We start from the raw sequence: 24,277 nt of genomic DNA on the forward strand, positions 1-24,277 counted from the left end.
GAAATATATCCCTGGTGATGGGGTCCGTTTGGAGGTGGAGGAAATGACGGCAGATGATACGCTGTATATGGAGGCTGGTGGGATGGTAGGTGAGAACCAGTGGGGTTCTGTCCTGGTGGCGGTTGGAGGGCCGGGGCTCATGGACGGAGGAGCGGGAAGTGGAGGAGATGCGGTGGAGGGCATTGTCGATCACGTCTGGGGGGAAATTGCAGTCTTTGAAGAAGGAGGCCGTCTGGGTTGTACGGTATTGAAACTGGTCCTCCTGGGAGCAGATGCGGCAGAGACGAAGGAATTGGAAATATGGGATGGCATTTTTACAGGGGGCAGGGTGGGAGGAGGTGTAGTCTAGGTAGCTGTGGGAGTCAGTCGGTTTATAGTAAATGTCCGTGTTGATTCTGTCGCCCGAGATAGAAATGGATAGGTCTAGGAAGGGGAGAGGGGAGTCTGAGACGGTCCAGGTGAATTTGAGGTCAGGGTGGAAGGTGTTGGTAAAGTGGATGAACTGTTCAACCTCCTCGTGGGAGCACGAGGCAGCGCCGATACAGTCATCGATGTAGCAGAGGAAAAGGTGGGGAATGGTGCCAGTGTAGCTGCGGAAGATGAACTGTTCCACAAATCCTACGAAGAGGCAGGCATAGCCTGGGCCCATGCGGATGCCATGGCTCCTCCTTTGGTTTGGAGGAAGTGGGAGGATTGGAAAGAGAAGTTGAAAGAGAATCCAGATCAAGACAATAGTTTTGTTTTGAGGATAGTTGAGTATTAACAACATTGAATTCCACAATCAAAGGAAGCAGATCTTTACAGAAATAACTTGTGACAATTTAATTTTTAAAATATAATACTTTGATGTCCAGATAACACTGAGAATGCTGGAGAAACTCAGAGGTCTGGCAGCATCTGTGGAGAGAGAAAAACAGAGTTAATGCTGAGCCTAGTATGACTCTTCTTCGGACCAGACTCGAAACATTAATCCTCTCTCTCCACAGTTTCTCCAGTATTGTGTGTTTGTTTCAGATTTCCAGCAAGTGCAGTATTTTGTCTTTATTCAATTAAATGCTGAAGAAGGCCTCATGCCCGAAACGTCGACTATCCTGCTCCTTGGATGCTGCCTGGCTGTTGCGCTTTTCCAGCAACACATTTTCAGCTCTGATCTCCAGCATCTGCAATCCTCACTTTCTCCTGTTTTCCCTAGAGCAGAGACTGAGGGGTAACCTCATACAAGCTTATAAAATCATGAGGGGCATGAATAGGATAAACAGAGAAACTATTTTCCCTTGGGTTGGGGAGGCCAGACGAGAGTGCACAGGTTTAGGGTGAGAGGGGAAAGATGTAAAAGAGACCTAAGGGACAACCTTTTCATGCAGTGGGTGTGAATGTATGGAATGAGCTGCCAAAGGAAGCAGTGGAGGCTAGTACAATTGCAGATTTAAAAGACATCTGGATGGATAAATGAATAGGAAGGGTTTATAGGGATAAGGGCCAAGTGCTAGCAAATGGGACTAGATTAGGTTAGGATATCTGGTCGGCATGTCAAGTTGGACCAAAGGGTCTGTTTCCGTGGTGTATGTGCAGGCAATGCACAAAAATGCTCAGGCAGTGAGTTCACACATTGAGAAAAGCCACTTGTGTGGAAAAAGTAGATGGGTGCCAGCATGTGTGAAACAAGTTATCACCAGCAATCAGCTAACTCAAGGAGGAAACTTTAAAGAAACCAACCAGCAATGTTTGTATTGATTTTACTTATACTGTCTTTCTAAATTTTGTATCTTCTTGAAATGATTCTTTGTGAAAGTCTTGAAAGAGTTTAAGATACATACACAGTATTTTTTTTCTTGTTCTTCCCTTTGAGTAGGCTGGCATTTAGTTCGTTTGCTGCCAATTCAGCTAACCTGCCACATTCTTGATCGTCTGCTACAGTCTCAGTCAATGGCATGGACAGCTTAGACAAAGTGGCATAACCTGGTAATGAAAGCAAAGTAAAAAATGAGAACATGCAGCTCCTGTGAAGTTACTAATGTGCTCAGAATAAACTTTATTTCTTTAAAAAAATCAGTTTTCATGTTAAATTAAAGGATAGGCATTAGGAGAGTATTTAACATTTTGGAATTACACACAAGCCACTTCATTTCTTCTATAGGACGCTTAAATCTTCAGCTATTCACTATTGCTGACTGCGTTGCATAAGGAGGTGACTAAAGGCAATTCTTAAGGTTTTACAGCACTGCTCATCATGTGATGACAAGCAGCCAAATCAAATCCTCACTGCAGTATACTGTTAAGACCTCAGCTGACAGTAATACTGGACAAGACAGATATCTGAATGAGATCTAGTTTAATAGTGTGATTTATTTTTCTCTTTTCATTTACCATGGAAGTCAATCACTGAACATATTCACGACGCTGAAAATGTACTTTTAACAGAACAAATAGCAACACATTAAATAAACAGTTGAAACAAACTCATTACAGATATCAGGAAGAAATATGTTATGGCAGCAACAACTTTGTAGACACTCAATAAGCATGGCTGCAATGTTTGCTTTGCGTCAAAGTTCTGTGAATTCACTCTGGGCTCTTCACTTCAATTAATGTATCTCCCCAGCACATTAAAAATTCTGCTAATTCAGCTCACTACTGCCACTGGACATGAATTCCTCTCAGATACAACCACTGACTTTTTGCTTTTTCTCTCAGCAACTGATAAATTCTCCCCTGACTCTTACGAAGAAAGCAAATCTAACAGATAAATTCCCTCTGAGCGAACCCATGTCGGGGCTCCTTTCTGACTCCCTCAGTTGCAAAACTAGTCAGTAGCAATTATGTCCTTGGGAATTCCTTATAAATTTATTTAAATTCACATGATTTCTTGAAAAAGCTATATTTCGACTACTGTTCAATTGTTTTTTTGGCTATTTCTAAAAACAAAAACAAGATCTGACCTTCACAGAACTGAAAACTAAAGTAGATTGTTTCCTCCATTTTAGAACCTAATTGGCAAATTATAAAAATATCATGAACCTTCCTACAGTAGCATGTTGTATGGGCATGCCAAATCATGTACTTCATATGTTGCCATTCAGGATGAAGGTTGTCACCACCATCCTTTAAGTGTAGGAAATGATAGTCTGCTTAGTCTTGTATAGTAGAGGAAAACAATTTCCTCCTCTAACTAGTAGTTAACAAAACATAATTTATTGCATATTAGCAACTAGCTACAGGTTACATGGATAATGGATAGTGTTAAAGACTTTTAGGGGGATCAGATGGTAGGTCTCATTCCTTTAAGATCCTGAGATACCACAAGTTCATCATGCTAGTGAATGCTGCTTATGGCACTCTTCAGCTTTAACACTTTCAGACCCATATAGAATAATCACCTTTTGTGAAATAAACAGATACAGGAAAAAATTCCCAAGATGGCAGCACCAACAAGGTAGATAGCGTTTGGGCTCCAGAGCCCATCCATTCCAGGTCTGCAGCATCCTTCTTTCTCTTTCCTCCTCTTCATCATCTTATTGTCAGCAACAGAGGAGGTGTCATCACGGAGGAGACCTGAGCAGGACTCATGGTGAAAGTAGAGAGGTAGTGGCTGCATGAGTGGCTCATGGTTGTGGTAGGCCCAGAACGGGGACTTCTGGTGATGTCGGGGAAGTGGCTGCTGCAGCTTTAGCTGCATAGTGGGCCCAGATTGGGACTCTTAGCTAAAGAACACTAAAGGATCGGCAATATATTTCCATGTCAGGATGGTGAGTGGCTTGGAGGGGGAGCTTCCAGGTGGTGGTGTTTCCATATATCTTCTGCCCTTGCCCTTCAAGATGGTAGAGATCATGGGTTTGAAAGGTGTTGCTTAAGGAGCCTTGGTGAATTTCAGTAATGTAACTTACAGATGGTACACACCTACTACTGAGCATTGGTGGTGGAAACTGAACGTTTGTGGATCCCAATTAAGTGGGCTACTTTGTCCTGGATGGTATCAAGCTTAGAGCATTGTTGGAACTATACTCATGCAGCCAGATCGGGAGATTCCATCACGCACTGTGTAGATGGTGGGCAGGCTTAGGGAGCTAAGTGGTAAACTACTTTGCTGCAGGATGCATAGCTTCAAACTTCCTCTTGGGGCTAGAATATTAAACAGCGAGTACAGTTGAGTTTGTGGTCAATATATCACGATTGAATGTCAAGAGGTGATGGTTATCTTGTTTATTGGAGATCGTCATTACCTCTTATTTAAGTGGCACAAATGTTACTTTTCACTTGCCAGCCCAAACCTGGATATTGTACAAGTTTTGTTGCATTTGAACATGGCTTGCTTCAGTATTTGATGAGTCATAAATGAAGGCAAGGTCACTGATTAAGCAGCTGAAAATGATTGAGCCGAGGATATTATCCTGAGGAACTCCTGTAGTGATGTCCTAGAGCTCAGGTGACTGAGCCTCAACAGCCACCAGTTTAGTTTGTGCTAGGTATGTCTCCAGCCAGCAGACAGTTTTCCCCAGTGCCCATCGATTCCAGTATTGCTTGGATTTCTTGATACCAAAGACATTCACTTCGACCTTATGTCTGGAATTCAGCTCTTTTGTCCACGTTTGAATTAAGGCTGTATTGAGGTCAGGACATGAGTGGCCCTTGCAGAACCCAAACTAAGCATCATTGAGCAAGTTATTGCTAAGCAAGTGCTGATACATCGCACTGTTGATGACACCTTCCATTATGAGATACAAGACATAGACAACAAGTGTCGAGGAAAACCTGAAAATAAACTTGAATATTACAACTGGAAATGTTTTCCAAATTTAGCATACAATGAAAAGGAGCTTCATAGAATGCAGCCATCATCAACTCAAGATTTATTTCCAAACAGTTTGCAGCAGAATTGTTGCATGTTGTTTACATGAAATTGGCACTAATCAAAAACAACCACCTAATTACTTTAATCCCATTTCCTAGCACTAGGTCTTGGTATTGTAAGCACACATCTAAGTACTACTAAAATGTTATGAGGGGCTTTGCCTCTACCGTCCTTACAGACAGTGACTTCCAGATTCCCACTCCCTCTGGTTGAATACATCTTGTCTCACATCTCCTGTAAACCTTCTGCCCCTTACCTTAAATCTATGCCCCCGGTCATTGATCTGTGAAATTAAATTTGCTTTCGTCTTGTTTCAAAACACTTTACAGGTTATTTCCTTTGCATCAGCTACATGTTAAGAGCAGAATGGTAGACTAAATGCTGCAGGAGCTACAGAATGGACAGACACACAGAGCGACATGCATACAGCAACGTGCATTTTAAACAGCCAATAACTCTCAGTGAAAACATTTTGATTAGGTTACTTTACATGCTCTATCAACAATTAAATGCTGTTTTAGAATAAAGATAAAACAATTACCTGATGACAGAGGTTGGTTTACCACTTTCTTTTTGTTTGGAGTTTCCGATTCTGCACATAAAATTCTTTTGTGTGTTTTTTTATTGGTTGCTCCAGTTTTAGGTAAATTAGCCAAACTATTAGATTTTGCAAAGTTTTCAGAACTTATTGCTCCCTGTTGAGATACTTTGGGCTTTTCCATTTCATTTGCTTTTTCTGTCACAGCTACAGGTGGTTCTTCCTGGAATGCCGCAAGAGCATTTCTGTTGCCTTCAGTTGTAGCATATCTTGTTCCTGACTTTTGCTTTTTAGGTCCAAATTCTGTTCTTTGTTTGGGATTTAAAAATACTTTAGAAGTAGACATAGGTTCAATCTGTAATTCTTCCTGCAGCTGCTCCTCATAATTCTTCTTCAACGGAAGGTTCGTAGACTTTCTGACTGGCTCATTTAGTTTGAAAGCTTCTTCATCCTCCAACGGTTTCAAGTGCATTGGCTCAGTTAGTAATTCAGCCTGCTTTTCATCTGTGACAGCTTTTTTTCCTCCTGTTTCATGTTTACCTTTCTTTATCTCTTTCTGCATGCTTGAGCTAGATTTCTTTTCTTGCTTTTCTGGTTTCTGGCTTAATACTTGGGTTTTCCTTGGTATAATAATCTTTGACTCAAAACTGAAGCTCTCATTTCCCACCAGTTCAATTTCAAAGTCATTAGACTCAGGGGCTGATGTACTAGGAGCAATTTGTGTTGATGGTGGCAATACAGAAACAACAGGTCTGTGGAAAGAATGTGGCAATAGTACTAGATTAAGAACTGTATTCTAATTCCTTTCATATGCATATAAATGCTCAACCTGCATATCAAAATTCCAGATTTTGTCTCATTTAAATTAATTTTTTTTTGCAAATTATACACAGAAATACCATGCATCTTGAGTTCATAGTTTTATTTCAAATAGTTGTTAGGTATAACAGAAGTTTGAGTAGGCTAAAAAAAAAACACTGTCTTGCATTCATCAGGACAATTCAGAAGAATATTAATTCAGGAAGAAAAGCAACATTTATACTGGCTAGCAAGTAGAATCTGATTTGTAGAGATATTGCCATGGAAAATGTATCACTAATGCTGACTGATAAATAACTGCCAAACATTATTTCAACGTTAAAGCAGGCAAATTGGCTCAGATTGTTCAGCTATTGTCCTGAGAAATGACCCACTGAATGAAATACTGAGCTTTATATATGAAAAACAAGAATACAATAAGTGAGACAGTCTACAATTAAATAGAAGGAAGCAAATTAATACAATAATTCTTAGATAATTCAGCACACAACTATGTTGTGGACGGTTATATTACTTGAACAAATTCACAGCTTTTTTGTTTAGCAGTTCACTGTCCCAACAAACTGATCCATTCAAGCACATCAGGAAACCTTATTATCAATCAGTGTCATTACTCAGACAGGGGAGCACTTATGATGCTATTATTATACTCAACACCACTCTATTAGAGAAGGGAAAATAAAGAATCCACAGTTCTTATCTTTAAGTGATCCTTTATGAAGCCAGGAGATAACAGGATCGGACATAGCTGTATTGTCCTTAAAACTGAAGGCATGAAGGTTGCATGGTACGTGTGGAACCATAATTGTATAGGCAACCAATGCTTTCAGAAAAAGAGTAAGAAAAAAAGCATCAGTGGAAATCTGAACATTTACAGAGTTACTTACTCCTTTCCAAAATGGTTGGACAGAGTCATATGTCTTTCAACATCTGAAGTGAATTGGGTTATATTCTTTTTTGTGAGTGCATCAAGAGGGCTCCTCAGGATTACAGGTGTAATACTGGTGTCAAAACACAGTCTGCAAACAAAATTTAGCAAATCAGACTCAGAAATAATGAACAAACTTTAAGAAACAGACAAAAGAAGAGGAGAGTTATTGAAGAAATAACATCCTCAGAGTTGTCAGCTTTATACAGTGATGTAAAAGGCCTGTCATAAATTATTATACAAAGTTAATATGAAGTGGTACATAGCTTGCAAGCTGCTGATTGCCTATTCTGTAAAATAAAAATACATATTCTGTATTTTCTCAGAAGAATGAGTGGATATAGAAAGATTAGGTAAGATACTACTATTAACAAATCTGCCGAAGTCTATTATTATTACTTCTACTCGAACTAAGGTACCATTTTTATACCTCATATTTGGTTTAGATCCTGGAGGTAAAGCTGAATCATTTGGAGTTGAGTTGATAACTGATGTTTCTGCATTGTAAGTAATCCCATTTTTTTCCACAGGGGACACATCTGTTTCTGGCTCTAGGATCTTCAATGTAACAAAATGGTGCTCTTCTGCTTCATCAACAAAGCCTCTTTCACCATCATCATCATGGTTAACAATATTGTCACCACCACCAGCACACTCATTGGTTTTGTTATTAACATCAGCTGCTTTTACCAGCTGAAGCTGCGTTCGTTTACTTGAACTGCAATAGCCTTCAGACAAAAAAAAGGAAAAAAAACTTAAAGGACTTATGCATATGTATAAAACTTGCATAAACAGCCATTGCAAAACAAAAAGTACAGAAGTAATTAAAAATAAATTCTACTCAATTTTCACCAAAAGAAAGATTTTTTGATCTATAAAGACACAAACAAACTGGTTGAGCGAAACGCACATAATAAACAGCTTCAGCGAACTGTCATTACTAATAGTTATTAAAAACTGCAGAATCAGCACATTGTTCTCAGACAATTACTTCAATTGTGATTTAAAGGAAAACAACAAATTGAGAGTCAATAAAAAAAATTAGAAGCTTCTTAGGAAGTAGGAAGAGTTAGATGAAAAATGTTCATTCCGCACACAAAATGTTGTTCACTGCTCACTGTGTATCAGATTTGCAATTCCCGCTCATAAAACAAGAATACTATGAATGTTGGAAATACGAAATAATAACAAAAAGTGCTGGAAAAACTCATATGTCTGGCAGCATTGTGGATTGCGAAACAGTCAACGTTTCAAGTCCAGTATGACTCTTTTTCAGAACCAAATCCCACTATTTTGCAGGATATCCTGCCCCGTATGTCCAAAGATTGGAGGGTTGACAATTAGTCTCTTCTCTCATAAGACCACCATGGCAGAAACATGGGATGCTGAGCAAATAGCATCTTCAAATTGAGGGACAACTAATGTTAATTCACATTAACTTTAGCCTAAAGATGAATCTTTTATTTGCACTTAAATTACACGTCTTGCGACACAACATATTGTTTAAAGCAGGTCTTACGAGACATTCCTGCAGAATACAGTACCTCACTGTATTTCATCTCTGTAGTGACTGGAACCAAGACCAGGTGGATCTTATTAACTATGAAATCCTTGATTGGGGTTGTAAACCTGGGCCAAGGGAAGCCCTGAGTGACAGGTATAAAATGGAGATTCAGAGTTTCCTCATTCTTAGGACCGGCTCAGAGCCGGCTGGTCAACACCTACATACTGTGCACATGTAAATAAAGGGTGACTTGGTGACGAGATACCAAACTTTAGGCAGTCAGTTCAGTGGAAACATGGCACAACAGTATACGCTTTCAAAAATTTCACTCGAAACACAGTCATCTTTAAATGGGTAAGCATTACTGATATCATCCTTTATTTGGGAAGTTTGACTTGTTTAATCCTGCCATCGCAGCCTAGGCCGGTTATATGGAAAAGACTATTTAATTTTCTAGGCGTTTGACGTTGGAACAGATGAAAACCAACAAATAACCCTTCTGACTGTTTGTGGACCTGCATTATTTTCCGGTATTAGGAGTCTAACTTGCCCTGAAGCACCAGATACCAAAGTCTTTCACAAGTTGACAGATTTAGCTAAGGAATATTACAACCACAAATCTAGTCTAATTCTGAGGCACTATCGGTCTTATGAGGCTGCTCGAGAACTGGGAAATCTGTACCAAGTTTTTAACACGGTTAAGATGACTGGTAGAGGCATGTGATTTTGGGTTAACCATGAAAAAGATGCTCAGACCCTGTTTGGTATGTGGGATTAATAACATAACCATGCAAAAACGCCTACTACCTGAAGCTAACTGGACTTCAAGCAAGCATGAGAACTGGATTTGTCATGACAAAATGTAGCAAGTGGAGCATGGGAACTAGAGGGCATCCCAATGGAAGTGAACACTTATCTGTCTGAGCGTAAGCAATCGTAGAGTCTCACACAAGGCATATTGTGAGAAGGACCCTAGGTCAGCCCACAGCAAAATGCCAAAACAAAACTGAGCCTCCGCCAAATGGCTGAAATGCTCTTCAGGATCCGGGCCAGCAAGCCATTGTAGTTGTTGCTAGTATGCGGACTCGAGACAGCAAAGGAGTCCTACGAGGCCTGACTTGAGGAGGAGAACTCATAGATTGGTATCCAGAAGACTGCATTCCCTGCAAACGCCACCTACATGTACTTTGGAACAGTTAAATTGAATAGCAACATCCAAATCAGAAACAAAATAAACGTTTAATTAAATGGTCACCCAGTTCTCATGGAGGTCAATACCGGTGCAATAATGGGGAGCAAGAGCAATTATCCCAAGTAAAGGTCGCTGCCAGATACTGGGTCATTCAGGGATTTCCAAAAAGACGTTAGGAAAAATATATGTCTGGTGACCAGGAATGGATGCCAACATATCTGTGTTGGTGCAGTAGTGCTCAGAGTACCTAAAAGGACAAACATTACCTTCAGCAGCGCCGCCCAAATTCGTGGGAGTGGCCAAGTAAAGCTTGGACTCGGTTACACATTGATTATGCCAGTCTTTTCATGCGCTCGATGTTCCTGGGTCTTTGTGGATGCCCAAAGTGGTTGGATGTGCATAGAGTTGATTGGCAAAGTGAGGAATGATGACTGAAAAGCTGCGAGCATTGTTTGCAATACAAGGACTCTTGGAAGTATTGACCACAGACAATGGGATGTCATTTACTGCAGGGAATTCGAATTTCAGAAACACTTGATTGACATTTAGCATGTTCAGCTAATTCCAAACTGTCCATCGTCCAACAGTCTAGCAGAAACAGCAGGCCAAATGATCAAGACAGACTTAAAGAAACAACTATAGCTTCATTTGATACCAACTGTCCTGGTTCCTGATCGATTGTAGGACCACCACTCATGCAACTACGGGATAGCCCCAGCAAAGTTGTTAATAGGGAGAAGACTCCCTCTCCGGGGGCAAAGTGAAACGGCAGCAGGAACACCAATCCTTCAGGGATGAGGTTTGGTGTCAAAACCATAGAAATGGCCCTGCATGAGTACGAGGTGAAGTCAACCCAAAGTCAAGTCCCAAGACATATAAAGCTTGATAGGTGAGGCAGTACTGAACAAACATGGATCACCTGAAAGTTGTTACCTCACAAACTGGGCAGGCACAAAACATATCTGGCCCCTTAGAACAGCCGAAAGGCCTGTCAGGAACTGTGGGTTCTCCTGTTTCGTGTAGTGTCCAGGAAACCTCAGAGACCAAGACGGATGCAGCCTTGATTCCAGCTAAAGAGAAGAAAACTCTCCATAGACACTTTGGGCACGAGAGACAGGAATCTAGTCATCTTGTCAGGACTGGCTCACCAGAATCTATGTACTGTGCACATGTAAACAAAGGGTGACTTGGTGACATGATACCAGCCTTGTGTAGTTATTTCAATCATCTTTTCCTGAATAAAGCTATATGACATTCCTTTCTCAACATATTAATTCTGAGTCAACCTGCTCAGACATGTTATTACACACACCTGAGGTAGGCAGGACTTGAATCCAGACCTTTTAGTTCAGATGCAGGGACACCTTCACTACTCCAGAAGAGCCTCACCACTTTATCAACATGGATATTTCTAATCAACCTGTTCCGAGATGTTATGACTTGTCTGCAGACTTCCTGGCTCAGAGGTAGAGACACCATCACTGTCACAATACACTGCTCTTTTCAATATACATTAATTCACTTAACTGCAATGAAGGATAACATTGGTATTCTTAAGAAGGGATACACCATCCTATGAATGAAGATGACTTTGTCCATTTTGAATTTGTTCAACGATGGCTTTAGTGGCTTCAAACAATGATGTGTATGTGGCACGGTGAACATTCTCGTGGATTGCTCAGGTTCTCTCTCTTTCCACCACATGTTCCAGATTTCGCTTTTGATGTCAGCCTCAAAGTGGAATGTTATCTTCTTGACTTGTGACCTTTAGTTGTTCTGACAGTCAAGAAAATTTGCTCATTGTTGTTCCAGAAGGTCAGATATTCTACATCTTTTTTGTCAAACTAGTCTTGGCGACAGTGTTGTCTAAAGCCAATGGTCTGGACACTGGTGTCCAGTATAGCTGACTTGACTTGTCCCACTGTTTTGAAACCAAGTTGGGTGCATGAAGATTTTTGACGATATCAACTGGTCAAGCTAAGACATTGATCTTTTGCTCATTTCTTTTTTGTTTCTTATAATGTCTTTATATTAGTTGGATATTCTTTTCCAATCGACTAAGTTGCTTCAGCAGGCATCAGTTCCAAGCACACAAACTACTGCATAATTCAGGAGGTGCCAGCATTTGATGTGGGATGGCCTGAGTTTTTTTTATATTTGTCCTCTGGCAGAAAATATTTATGAAGTTTATGATTACTATAACGAGGCCAAAGCAGGGAACACCTTGTCAGGAGGACAACAAAGTTCAAATTGAATTCTCTCACTGTTTTTCCCGAAGGGTACCTCTTTAGACATCATGTCACAGTCAACCCTATTAATGTCTCCAGAAGGATAATCTTTTCTTATCTTAGAATGGCACTTAGAGCTTCAAGGTCAAAATAGAACATTCCATTAACATGTCATCTGATTCAATGGTCGTAGAACAAGCACAGCTTGATTCCAACTGAGCTTGGGGTGTAGTGTCAAAAGATTGCAATGACTGAATATTTCAGGCAGTGCAAGAAAGGTTCTATTCTGGCCAAGAAAATAATCTTCCTGGATGGAAATCTGTTACTTCAATTTCCCCTCCCGAGGGAAATTAGTCTCACTGAGGCACCAATGTCAATCTGGAGGTTTTTTTTAGTTGCCATTAAAATCAGTGCACAGATTTAAATTATGATGTCCATTAAGTCAGAGAAAAGATTTTTAATTATGGCAACTAATATGTTTTTAATAATAATTGCTATAAAAGAAATATTTTTCCAATTGTTAGTCCACAAAGAATGTGTGATGCCCCATATCTTAAACATTACAGATGAATTGCTATGACAGAAGAAAAGTTTAATTCCAGCTGCAAGATACCTTAACTACTTCTTCTTCTTGCTCCTCTTCCCACAGTTTCGACAATATACAGCACACCATTTTTCCAGTTCCCTTCAATTCCGAAGAAGAATCATATTGAACTCAAAACTCAAGATTCTTCTTCCACAGATGCCGCAAGACCTCCTGAGACACACCAGAACTTTCTTGTTTTATTTCAGATTCCAGCATCTCCTGTAGTTTGATTTCATTTTACAACTGCATTTTGGACTCACTCGGAGAGAGCATTTGACGTTACTGAACATCACAGCGTAATGCACCCTCTTTTTAATACCTCTTTCAGCAAAGAGTTTGAGCTGAAAATCCACTGGAATTCATCACTGCCACTCATGGAAAATGCCTGGAGATAATTCATGTCCAGCGTAAGGAATTCTACCAGCTAGAACCAGGAAGACAACAAGTGCCAGCAACTTGGGTAAGTGAATAACTGCAAAATCAGAACAGTGTTTAAGACAAGCCATGCTTTTATCTTTTTTTGACAGACTTTGTCAAAGCTGGTGGGCATCTCTACCAACACATAAACATTTTACTCTCATGCAAGATAAATATTGTATTTTTCAATAATGTATATTCTACCAAACTTTAAGTGCGGGATAATAAAGTTCAATAAAAAGTGTCATTTTTAAACCACCTTTTTTCTCCAGGGTGTGGTGCGTGTGTATTTACATACTTGCATAACCCAAACTGCTTCTTCACCTTCGCATATTTATTTGAGTATGTTTGTTTTTTTTTTAAATCACCCAGTTATTTCTTATTGACTAAAGGAATTTAGACTTGTTTTAAATATCGAACCTGATATGGTCTGAGATTGACCACATCGTCAATCTAGTTGCATTTAATTTTTAATTTTAACCAGCGGAGAGAGAGAGAGAGAGAGAGTAGAAAAGAAAATTGAGCACTCATGATTGCAACATAAATGACAAAAATCTGACAGCACATAACGCTAAATATAATGTGTGCAAGATGATCTAGTCTAAATTTCCTTTTGTTTTTTACACAAATGTCCAATCACACCATCTGGCCCGATTGATTTTATGCTTTTGGATGCCATCTTGGCTCTATATTATTTCAGCCATCATACCCATTATGCACAAGTCTCAACTTCACATTGAGGCACATATTTGATAACACAGCCAAAAAAAAACAGTAAACAGAAAGCCCTGTCTGGTCATTTTTGTTACCTGCTAGATTTACATCTCTGTAAATTCTCACCCAGTTTATAAAGGTAGTATCATTGATTTTAACTAAGTTTGCTTGATACTTTAAAGAAGTTGATAAGCACGAATTATATAATTTACATTCTTTCACCCAACTCATTGAAACATGAAGTGTTGTTAAAGAGTCTACTTAAATCAATGCTGTAGATATTTCAAACAAACTTCTAAAGTAGATATTTTAAGTTGAACAGAACAGTTCCTATTTATAACAGAAACAGGGAACAGAAACTCAGCAGGTTTGGCAGCATCTGTAGAGAGAGAAAGAGTTAACATTGAGTCCAGTAACCTTACAAATGCTGCCAGACCTGAGTTTCTCAGCAATTTGATATTATTTCAGATCTCCAGGATCTACAGTTCTTTGTTTTTATTTTAGCTCTTGATTATATTCAAGAACAGAATAACTAGCACTTGCTGGGTTTTGAACATTTTACAGCTCAAAATTGAAAAAAAAAGCCATACGAACTTTCCATAGGACTGTTTATCTCTCCAATCTGCAAGTGACAAACCCTACAATGTTGCATCTTACAATCAACCCAGCAAATGCATCAAAGTGCTGAAGCAACATTACTACAAAATAACAAAATGAAATAAGTGGCACAAACCATTGCTTTCTTTTTTCTTGTCTATGAAAGAATCTTCAACTTGAGACTGATTATTTTCAGGTACCTGCAATGGAGTTCTGGCAGCAGTCAATGTCTAAGAGGAAAAAATAAATAATCTTTTAAAAAAGCATATAAACTAAACACTTTCCTTCATTTAAGTGTCTCCAACCCTTAATTTTCAATCATTGTGCCCCATCTTACCCAGCCTGCAGGAAAGTATTGTATCTTTTCTTTTGTATACTAAGTGAAGAGATTCACATTAAATTTGTGTTTAACGGACCAATAGCTACAGTTATGAAACCTTTTACCTCTGGGGTCTTGTCTCAAGTCTAACCAAACCTGCTGAATGAAGATCTCATTACTCTATTGCTTTCAAGGATCGTAACTGAAATTAACCTCATTGTATCAATACATTTCTGAGTAGATAAAGTGCACCAAATATATTATACAGGTGTTAATAAGAAGCACACTATACATAACAGAAGATTGAAATAAGACACATTGGAAGTTGTCATAGAGCAGTTAACCATATGCAGCTGGTCTGAAAACTGCAAATGTTAACACTGGAACGATGTTAACTCTCTCACAGAAACATAAATTCATCTCCCTCCTAATAAAATAGCAATTCCCCATACAACCTCCAATTTACTATGATTTTTAAAAATCACAACAATCACAATACACACTTCTAATAAGACTAGTTAAGAGATTAGAGAAAATCAAATTAGTGATGTAAAAACCCCAAACAAGATAAAATAAAATTTATGTATTTTATTACCTTGTTACCCTGAAGATCTGTTGGTGATTCTTTGACTAGGTTTTTCTCTTTTGGAAGCTGGACTTTAAAGCAAGATGCAGAATCCAGATGTGAACCACTGTTATTAATACTGTCTAAAAATAGTCAAAAATTAATACCAAATTAATTTCAGTCTTCATTAATTTAAGCTTCAAACACCAAAAATAACTGTAGCCAATCATGCTTCAGTAATATGGGTTCAACTTAAACAAAAGTAACTTCTCAACTCATTCCATTACGCTAAATTTGTAGTGTAACATTCAGATTATTTATCCATTTGTGGTTGGAGAATTCCTTAATAGTTAATCGTAACTGTTACACAGCAGCACTATCAAGAAGCTATGCACTTCAAACTTTATTACAGGCAAAAACAGACATCCTCAATGTTAACAAAATAATTAAAACAATTCTTTATGTCAAAAATCAGCTTTTGAATGTACTTTGTATTTGGTTTTAGACACATAGCATAAGTCTGTAATTCAAAACCCATAGTGAGGATGCAGTTTAGCTGTTGTTCTAATTATACCTAACAATATCAGTTCATATTTATATTGTGTCTTAAATGGAATGCAACAATCCAAGGCATTTCATAGGATATCATAAATACGGAGCCACATGAGGTGATATTACAGCAGATAACCAAAAATTTGGTAAAATATATGTTTTAAAGAACTGCCTTCAAAAAGCAAAGCATGTTAGAGTGGAAAGGATTAAATAATCAATTCCAGACTTAGAACTCATGCACCTCAAGATGTGGTCACCAATGCTGTAACAATCAAAATAAGAGATACTCAAGAAATGCGCAGATAAATATTCAGAGAGTTATAGGATTATATATTAGGGATAAGTGAAAGATTTGGCACAGGTTAGAACATAATCAGTGTCATTTGGCTTTAAATTTAAGGAGCATAGTAAAAGAAGGCTGGCAGGAAGAACAAGAACATAATCAAGTCTAGACATAATGAGAGGTATTGATAAGCTTCTGCGAGACCAAGACAAAGGTCTGCACCATTATTCAACACATAATTGTACATCCCGTTCAGAGTTATGGTTTGAAATCAACTGCCTGGGTCAGTCATGTGATGAGTGACCTTAGTCCCCCGAAACAATTCCAAATTGGGCCAAAGGACATACATTAGTTACCATGAAAGGCTGAGATTTACTTCAAAACATTCAAAGAAATATGATACAATTTCTTCAAAATTTTGAAAGCATTATTTAGCCAAAGTGAACAGGCTGTACAATATAAATAAATTCAGGAGGACTGGGGCAATAAGAATAAAGATACCCAATAACAAAAGCGAATACAAACCTGAGAAGTATTTCTCATCATGTGGTCAATCTATTTCACAAGTTCCTGGAACATGAAGCAAACACTCAAAAATGAACTGGAGAGTATGAAAGACAAAAACTTGTATATGGATAATAGATATTTCGTGAAGTATTGTATTTCTCCATCTGTAATGTCGCTTGACATCTTCAGTAGTCAGAAAGGAATTGCCCATGCTTCATTACGAAATTAGCCAGAGGTATTTTGTGACCAATCCTTGAAGATTAGAAGCATTTTTAATTTTTTCCTCCTTGGGCAGTGCGCATTGCTGACAAGGCCAACCTTTGTTGCATACCCCAATCACTCATGAGAATGTGGCAATGAGTTGTCTTCTTAAACCACTGCAATCTATCTGGTACAGATACATGCACAGTGCTGTCAGCAGGAGAGCTCTCAGGTCTTGGTCTCACAGGAGCTTATCAATACCTCGCATTATGTCTAGTCTTGATTATGTTCTTGTTCTTCCTGCCAGCCTTCTTTATGGGCGGCACGGTGGCACAGTGGTTAGCACTGCTGTCTCACAGCGCCTGAGACCTGGGTTCAATTCCCGACTCAGGCGACTGACTGTGTGGAGTTTGCACATTCTCCCCGTGTCTGCGTGGGTTTCCTCCGGGTGCTCCTGTTTCCTCCCACAATCCAAAGATGTGCGGGTCAGGTGGATTGGCCATGCTAAATTGCCCGTAGTGTTAGGTAAGGGGTAAATGTAGGGGTATGGGTGGGTTGCGTTTCGGCGGGACGGTGTGGACTTGTTGGGCCAAAGGGCCTGTTTCCACACTGTAAGTAATCTAATCTAATCAAACTGAGTGTCAATGAAGAAACAGTGATATAGTTCAAAATCCAGATGATATTTGGCTTAAAAAGGGCTTGCAAATGTGATATTCCCATGCCCCCTTGCCCCCCTCTTATTTGATTCCAGGGATAGGGTTCATGGGTTTAGAGGTGCTATCGAAGTTGATACAGTGCATTTTACATATGCTACACCCTGCTGCCACTGCACATCAGTGGTGAAAGGAGTAAATGTTTAAGTTTGCGAAGGAGTTGTTGATCAAGTACAGTCCAGCTTGTATTAAGCTTCTTGAATATTATTGGAGCTGCATTCATCCAGCTGACAGGAACAGTATCCCAACATCATCCTGATTTATGCTCTGTAGATGATGATTTGAGAAGTTAGGATGTGATACACTTGCCTAAGAATTCCCAGCTCCAGCCTTATCTTAGCAGGAGCTACAGGTGATCCGCTTCAATTTTAATGGTAATTTCCAGGATGTTAATAGTTGGGGATTTAGCAATGGCAATACTAACGAATGTCAAGGGACAATGGCTAGACTCTCTTGTTTGAGATGGCCAATGCTTACCACTTGAGTGGTAGAAACATTTCTTGTCATTTTTTAGCCCGAGCCTAGGAATTGGCAGTGATTCTTCAGTATCTGATGAGTTGAGAATGGTATGGAACATTGCGCAATCACCAACTTCCCCACTCATTTTATGCTGGAGGGAATGTCATAAATGAAAGCAGCTAAATACAGTCAGACCTATGACCATTGCCGTGAGGAGTTTGTGCAGTAATGTTCTCCAACAACAACAATTCTGCACTGAGTCCACAAGGCTGGTAAGTGCTTTAGTAGAAAGTGAGATACTGGACTGGAACATTGCAACATGTTTCAGGCAGAAGTATAAACATGGGAACAAGGTGTTACATACAAATTGCAAGCAATTAGAAGATCCTGGTCACGCTTGTGGACATTCTAAAGATGACATCTCATCTAACGTGGAATTAATTGGTGGGCGGCACGGTGGCACAGTGGCACAGTGGTTAGCACTGCTGCCTCACAGCGCCTGAAGACCCGGGTTCAATTCCCGACTCAGGCGACTGACTGTGTGGAGTTTGCACGTTCTCCCCGTGTCTGCGTGGGTTTCCTCCGGGTGCTCCGGTTTCCTCCCACAGTCCAAAGATGTGCGGGTCAGGTGAATTGGCCATGCTAAAATTGCCCGTAGTGTTAGGTAAGGGGTAATGTAGGGGTCTGGGTGGGTTTCGCTTCGGCGGGTCGGTGTGGACTTGTTGGGCCGAAGGGCCTGTTTCCACACTGTAAGTCTAATCTAATCTAATTCAATTGTTATCTGCACATCTGTACCACTGGTTCTTGCTATATATTTCAACTATGCAATTACTGTACTTGAACATAAGTATGTATTAGTCTAATTGCATAACTTTGCAGAGTTATAGAATCATATGATATTTTGTCACAGGAGGCAGCCACCTGACTTCTCATTTACATGCCAGCTGTCTGGAAGGACTTACCTTCAAAAAATAGTTCTGCAAATGCTTTTACTTTTCTTTTAGTGATCCAATTTTCCTTCAAAGGCTTCAAATTTAAATCCACTATGCTCAGGCAGTGTATTGTAGATTACAAGTATTTACCGCGTTAAAAACATCTTCATATCCCTCTTCTTTTGTTAAACATCTTAGAGCAGGCTCTTAATCTCTCCAGTTTCTCTTTATCTATTCTGTCCAGACACTTCATGAATGTAAATATTTGTTTCAATTCTCTTTCCAAGGACAAGACTGGATAACACTTGCAGTATCCCATATAATTTGAAGCATTGCGTATATAATTAAAAACAATTGCTCATGGTACAGTATTCTACACAGGACATATACAAGTGCAGAAATTTCTCTTCATAGCAGCCAATCTGATTGTAGAAACTCTCTTTGAATGCAAGTGGTGGTGTTGGGAGAAGATGCTAAATTATAACACCCTGAACTGTCATTTGCCCCATGGAAAAATTAAGCAAGAACATCTATGCTTTCAGCCACTTGCTACTTACTATCCTTTGATAGAATGCCAAATGACAAGAAAGAGAAACAATAAAACAATGTTTCCTATCCTTACTGTGAAACAATTAAAAGTACTGTTCAAAAGGGTAACCACAAACTTTACACTTGAGCTCTTTTGAATGTTTAATATTCAACATAAGACACACTAATCTTTTACCCTCTCATTTGCTTGTTCCAGTTTCATGTCATGACCTTAGCTGATGGTAATAATGAACATGTCAGATCCTACAGTGAAACATGCCATGGCAGGTAAATTTTATTTTTGCAATTTGCTTACCTGGAAGGTCAGTCACTGAACATATTCACAGAGGTTGTCAATGTACTTTTAACAAAAGAACACCCAAGTTTATTTCATAATAAAGGGAAAAATAACTATTTGACACCATAAAAGCACTATGTGAAAGTCTCATTATAAAATCTTCAAAGTAGATATTCAACCCTTTCACCCTACAACAACCTTAAAAATGCTCAAAACTCAGTGAAGGGTCATTTTGTTCCCACTTCAAAGCTCCTTGTTCTGCTGGCATAGTTATATTTCATTTCTTTCTAACAAACATCTGCATTAATTCAATATTATCTTCTTTTGACTACAAGACATGGGAGCAAAAGACAGGCCATTCAGTCCATTGAGTCTGCTCTGCCATTCAATGAGATCATAGCTGATATGATCAGATCATCTTCAATACCATTTTCATGCCTTTTCCCCATGGTGGTATGATGTCTCAGTGGTTAGCACTGCTGCCTCACAGCGCCAGGGACCTGGGTTCAATTCTAGCCTCGGGTAACTCTGCATGGAGTTTGCACATTCTCCCCGTGTCTGCATGGGTTTATTCAGAGGGCTCCAGTTTCCTCCCACAATCCGAAGATGTGCAGTTAGGTGAACTGGCCATGCATTCAGGGATGTGTAGGTTAGATGCATTTGTCAGGGGAAATGTAGAGTAGGAGGGGATACACTCCACCGAGCACATGCAGGTCCTTGGACTCCTCCATCGGCAGAACATAACAACACGACGGCTGGAGGAGGAGCGCCTCATCTTCTGCCTGGAAACCTTCCAACCGCAAGGAATGAACTCGGATTTCTCCAGTTTCCTCATTTTCCCTCCCCCCACCTTGTCTCAGTCGGTTCCCTCAACTCAGTACCGCCCTCCTAACCTGCAATCTTCTTCCTGACCTCTCCGCCCCCACCCCACTCCAACCTATCACCTTCACCTTGACCACCTTCCACCTATCACATCTCCATCGCCCCTCCCCCAAGTCCCTCCTCCCTACCTTTTATCTTAGCCTGCCTGGCACATTCTCCTCATTCCTGATGAAGGGCTCTGGCCCGAAACGTCGAATTTCCTGTTCCTTGGATGCTGCCTAACCTGCTGTGCTTTAACCAGCAACACATTTTCAGCATACTCTTCAGAGAGTCAATATGGACTCGTTTGGCCAAATAGCCTGTTTCCACAGTCGGGATTCTATGAAACCCTTGATTCCCTTACCAAGTAATAACATCAACCTTGAATATACTTAACGATACATTTCTAAAGCCCTCTGCGATAAAATATTCCACAGATTCACTACCCTCAAAAGAAATTCTCATCTCTGTCTTAGAAGAGTTACCCCTTATTCTGAGTTTATACTTGTTAATCCTACAGTCTCCCACAAGAGAAAGTAACCTTTCCATATCTACCCTATCAGGTCTGCTAATATTCTTGTATGTTTCAATAAGGTAACCTCTCAATCTTCTAAATTTGCAAGAGTACAGGCCGAAGCTACACAACCTGTCTTCCTAACAAAATCCTTCTCATCTCAAGATCAGCCTGCTGAACCTTCTCTGGACTGCCTCTAATGCCAGTATATCGTTCCTTAAATAAGGGGTGTAAAACTGTTCACGGTTTTATGATTGAGGTCTGGCTATGACCCAAACAGATTTATCAAGACTCCCCTATTTTCTATTTTTCTACTCCATTCCCATTGAAGTAAATGCCAATGTTCCATTTACCTTCCCTATTACATTATGCTATCTATTTGAAGTTCATGCACAAGCACTTTCAAATCTCAGATCTGCAGCTTTTTGCAGCTTTCTCTATTTAAATGATATTCAAAAGTCACATGACACTTCGCCTTATGAAGAAGCAGCGCTCTGAAGGCTCGTGATTTCAAATAACCTGTTGGACTATACCCTGGTGTTATATGTGTTCTAACTTTGTCCACCCCAGTCCAATACCGGCACCTCCACATCATAAATAATATGCAGTTCCTCTAGTCTTCCTACCACAATGCATAATTTCACAATTTCATACATTATATTTGATCTTTCAAGTTTTTGCTGACTCACTTAACCAGTCTTTATTCCTCTGCACTCTATCATCCTGGTCATTTCCCACCTGTTTCTATGTTAGCCACAAACTTGGTTATATCATATTTACTTTCCTTATTCCAGTCATTAATATCTATTTTAAATATTTGTGGTCCCACCAGTGATCCACTGGCCGCTAATAACAGGTTACCATTCTGAAATGCCCCTTTATCTCAACTCTGTCTTCTATAAGGTAACCAATCCTCCAGGTACATAATTCTTTGAAGTTTCTGTCGCATAAAGACAGGATGGTTAAAAAGGCATTTCACATGCTTGCCTTCATTGCTCAGTCTTTTGAGTATAGGAGTTGGGAAGTCACATTAAGGTTGTACAAGACATTGGGGAGGCCTAAATCTAGAATACTGTGCCCAGTTCTGGTCACCCAGGTATAGGAAGGACATTCTCAGGCTGGAGAGAGTTCAGAAGAAATTTACCAGCATGTTGCCGCCTATGAAAGGTTTGAGTTATAAAGTAAGACTGTATAAGCTAGGACTTTTTTCACTGGACTGTTGGAGGTTGAGAGGCGACCTGATAGAAGTTTATAAAATAATGAGAGGAATAGATAGAGTTAATGGTAATTCTGTGATGCTGCTGCTCCTTTAACAAGGTTATGTTGTCCTTGGGTTTTTTCCTAGGGAGGTCGTAAAAGCAATGGTTCCAAAATGTCTAGATTTGAAGGGCTTTGGGGCCAGTTTGATTATAGATGACATATACTACCTCAGGCAAAAGGCTTTCAAGTTTAAAACAAAACACATGCAGAATGAAAGGCTAGTGGCCAGTTCTCCCAGCTCAGCTTCTCTCTTCTTTAGTTTGTCTTTTAGCAGTCTGACTGATTACTGAAAGCAGGAGAAAATGAGCACTGCAGATGCTGGAGATCAGAGTCAAAAACTGTGGTGCTAGAAAAGCACAACCAGTTAAGCAGGAGAGTCGACGTTTCAAGCATAAGCTCTTCATCAAGAATGTCCCTTGTAGAGGGAGGAGGAGAACTTCTTCACGTTCCTGATGAAGAGCTTATGCTCAAAATGTGGACTCTCCTACTCCGCAGATGCTGCCTGACCAGCTGTGCTTTTCCAGCACCACACTTTTTGACTCTGCTCACTGAAAGCAGTCACTCTGTTTTGATGCTCCTGGTCCAAGAAACAGCCACATGGAAGGTTTTGCATGCTGAATCCCTCTGCCATCTCTTTCTCCTGGAAGACCCTGTGTTTGATTTTTACCTTGTGTGCCAAGTGGTATTTATGGGTATTGTTCCAAATACTTGCGACATCATCATTAGGTTGTGATAATCTGTTGGGTTTTCAGATAGGTTGTTATTCTGTATTCTAATCTCTTTTGTTTGTGTTTCATCCAGTAATATTGGTTTGCTCGCTGAGCTGGAAGGTTCCTTTTCAAACATTTTGTCACCAAACAAGGTAACATCATCAGTGAGCCTCCGCATGAAGCACTGGTGGTATGGCTGACTTTCTATTCATGTGTTCAGGTTTCCTTGGGTCGGTGACATCATTTCCTTTCTTTTTCTCAGGGAGCAGTAAATGGGATCCGAATCATATGTGTTTGATGACAGAGTTCTGTTTGGAATGCCATGCTTCTAGGAATTCTCATGCATTTCTGTTTGGCTTGCCCTAGGATGGATGCGGTATCCCAGTCAAAGTGGTGCTCTTCTTCATCTGTACGTAAGAATACTAGTGAGAGTGGATCATGTCTTTTTGTGACTAGTTGATGTTCATGTATCCTGGCGGCTAATTTCCCATAAAAGAAATGAAACCATCATTTACCCACAGGGGTGTTCACGTGTGGAATAAAATTTCTGATGAAGTGGTGTATATGGGTACAATTACAACAACATTTAAAAGACACTTGGATAGATGTGAATAGGAAACGTTTGGAGGGATATGGGTCAGGAGCAGGCAGGTGGGACTATTTTGGTTTGGGATTATGATCAGCATGGACTGGTTGGTCCAAAGTGTTTGCTTCCATGCTGTATAACTATCCATGCTAACGTATTAAGTCTAACAGGTTTTTATCTCCTAAGGAGATATTCTATGATAACATATAAAATGCATTGTGAAAATGCAAATATATTACACCCACTGCTTCACCTTCAAATCAATCTTGCTTTTTAACTTCCTCAAAGAACTTTAATAAACTTGTCAGCCATGATTTCTCCTTCACAAAGCCATGATGACTTGGCTTGATCATGTTATGTATTTCTAAATGCTCTGCTATTACATCCTCTAAAATTAATGTCACTTCATGAGACCTTAAATAAATTATTGACACTGCTTCTATTACTTAATATGGAACGGACTCCTTAATCTCCTCTTCCACAGCCTTAGTTTCTGGAGCTCTCATACTTAAACTACTCCAAACAACCTTTCTCCTGCCCTAATTCTTCTGGAGACTGGTGAATGGCACTGGTCTTACAGGCATTTTCTCTTGAATGATCTTTTGTCTGAAAGAAAT

General features: G+C 39.7%; 1 protein-coding gene across 6 annotated transcripts in view; it reads right to left on the reverse strand.

Moving 5' to 3' along the window:
• The window catches only part of LOC132825082 (uncharacterized), a 102,057-nt gene that overhangs the window by 55,195 nt on the left and 22,585 nt on the right, over positions 1–24,277 (reverse strand). For 5 of the 6 annotated variants that reach the window (XM_060840082.1, XM_060840096.1, XM_060840081.1 and 2 more), the window contains 6 exons: positions 15,287–15,399; positions 14,509–14,602; positions 7,565–7,862; positions 7,094–7,225; positions 5,391–6,139; positions 1,818–1,959 (listed from right to left, as the gene is read on the reverse strand). In XM_060840082.1, the coding sequence (XP_060696065.1) occupies positions 1,818–1,959; positions 5,391–6,139; positions 7,094–7,225; positions 7,565–7,862; positions 14,509–14,602; positions 15,287–15,399 (1,528 nt within the window). The remainder of the gene's footprint in view (positions 1–1,817; positions 1,960–5,390; positions 6,140–7,093; positions 7,226–7,564; positions 7,863–14,508; positions 14,603–15,286; positions 15,400–24,277) is intronic. The other variant, XM_060840088.1, reaches the window with a different exon arrangement.

The sequence above is a fragment of the Hemiscyllium ocellatum genome, chromosome 2 (assembly GCF_020745735.1).
Source record: "Hemiscyllium ocellatum isolate sHemOce1 chromosome 2, sHemOce1.pat.X.cur, whole genome shotgun sequence".
Classification (NCBI taxonomy): domain Eukaryota; kingdom Metazoa; phylum Chordata; class Chondrichthyes; order Orectolobiformes; family Hemiscylliidae; genus Hemiscyllium; species Hemiscyllium ocellatum.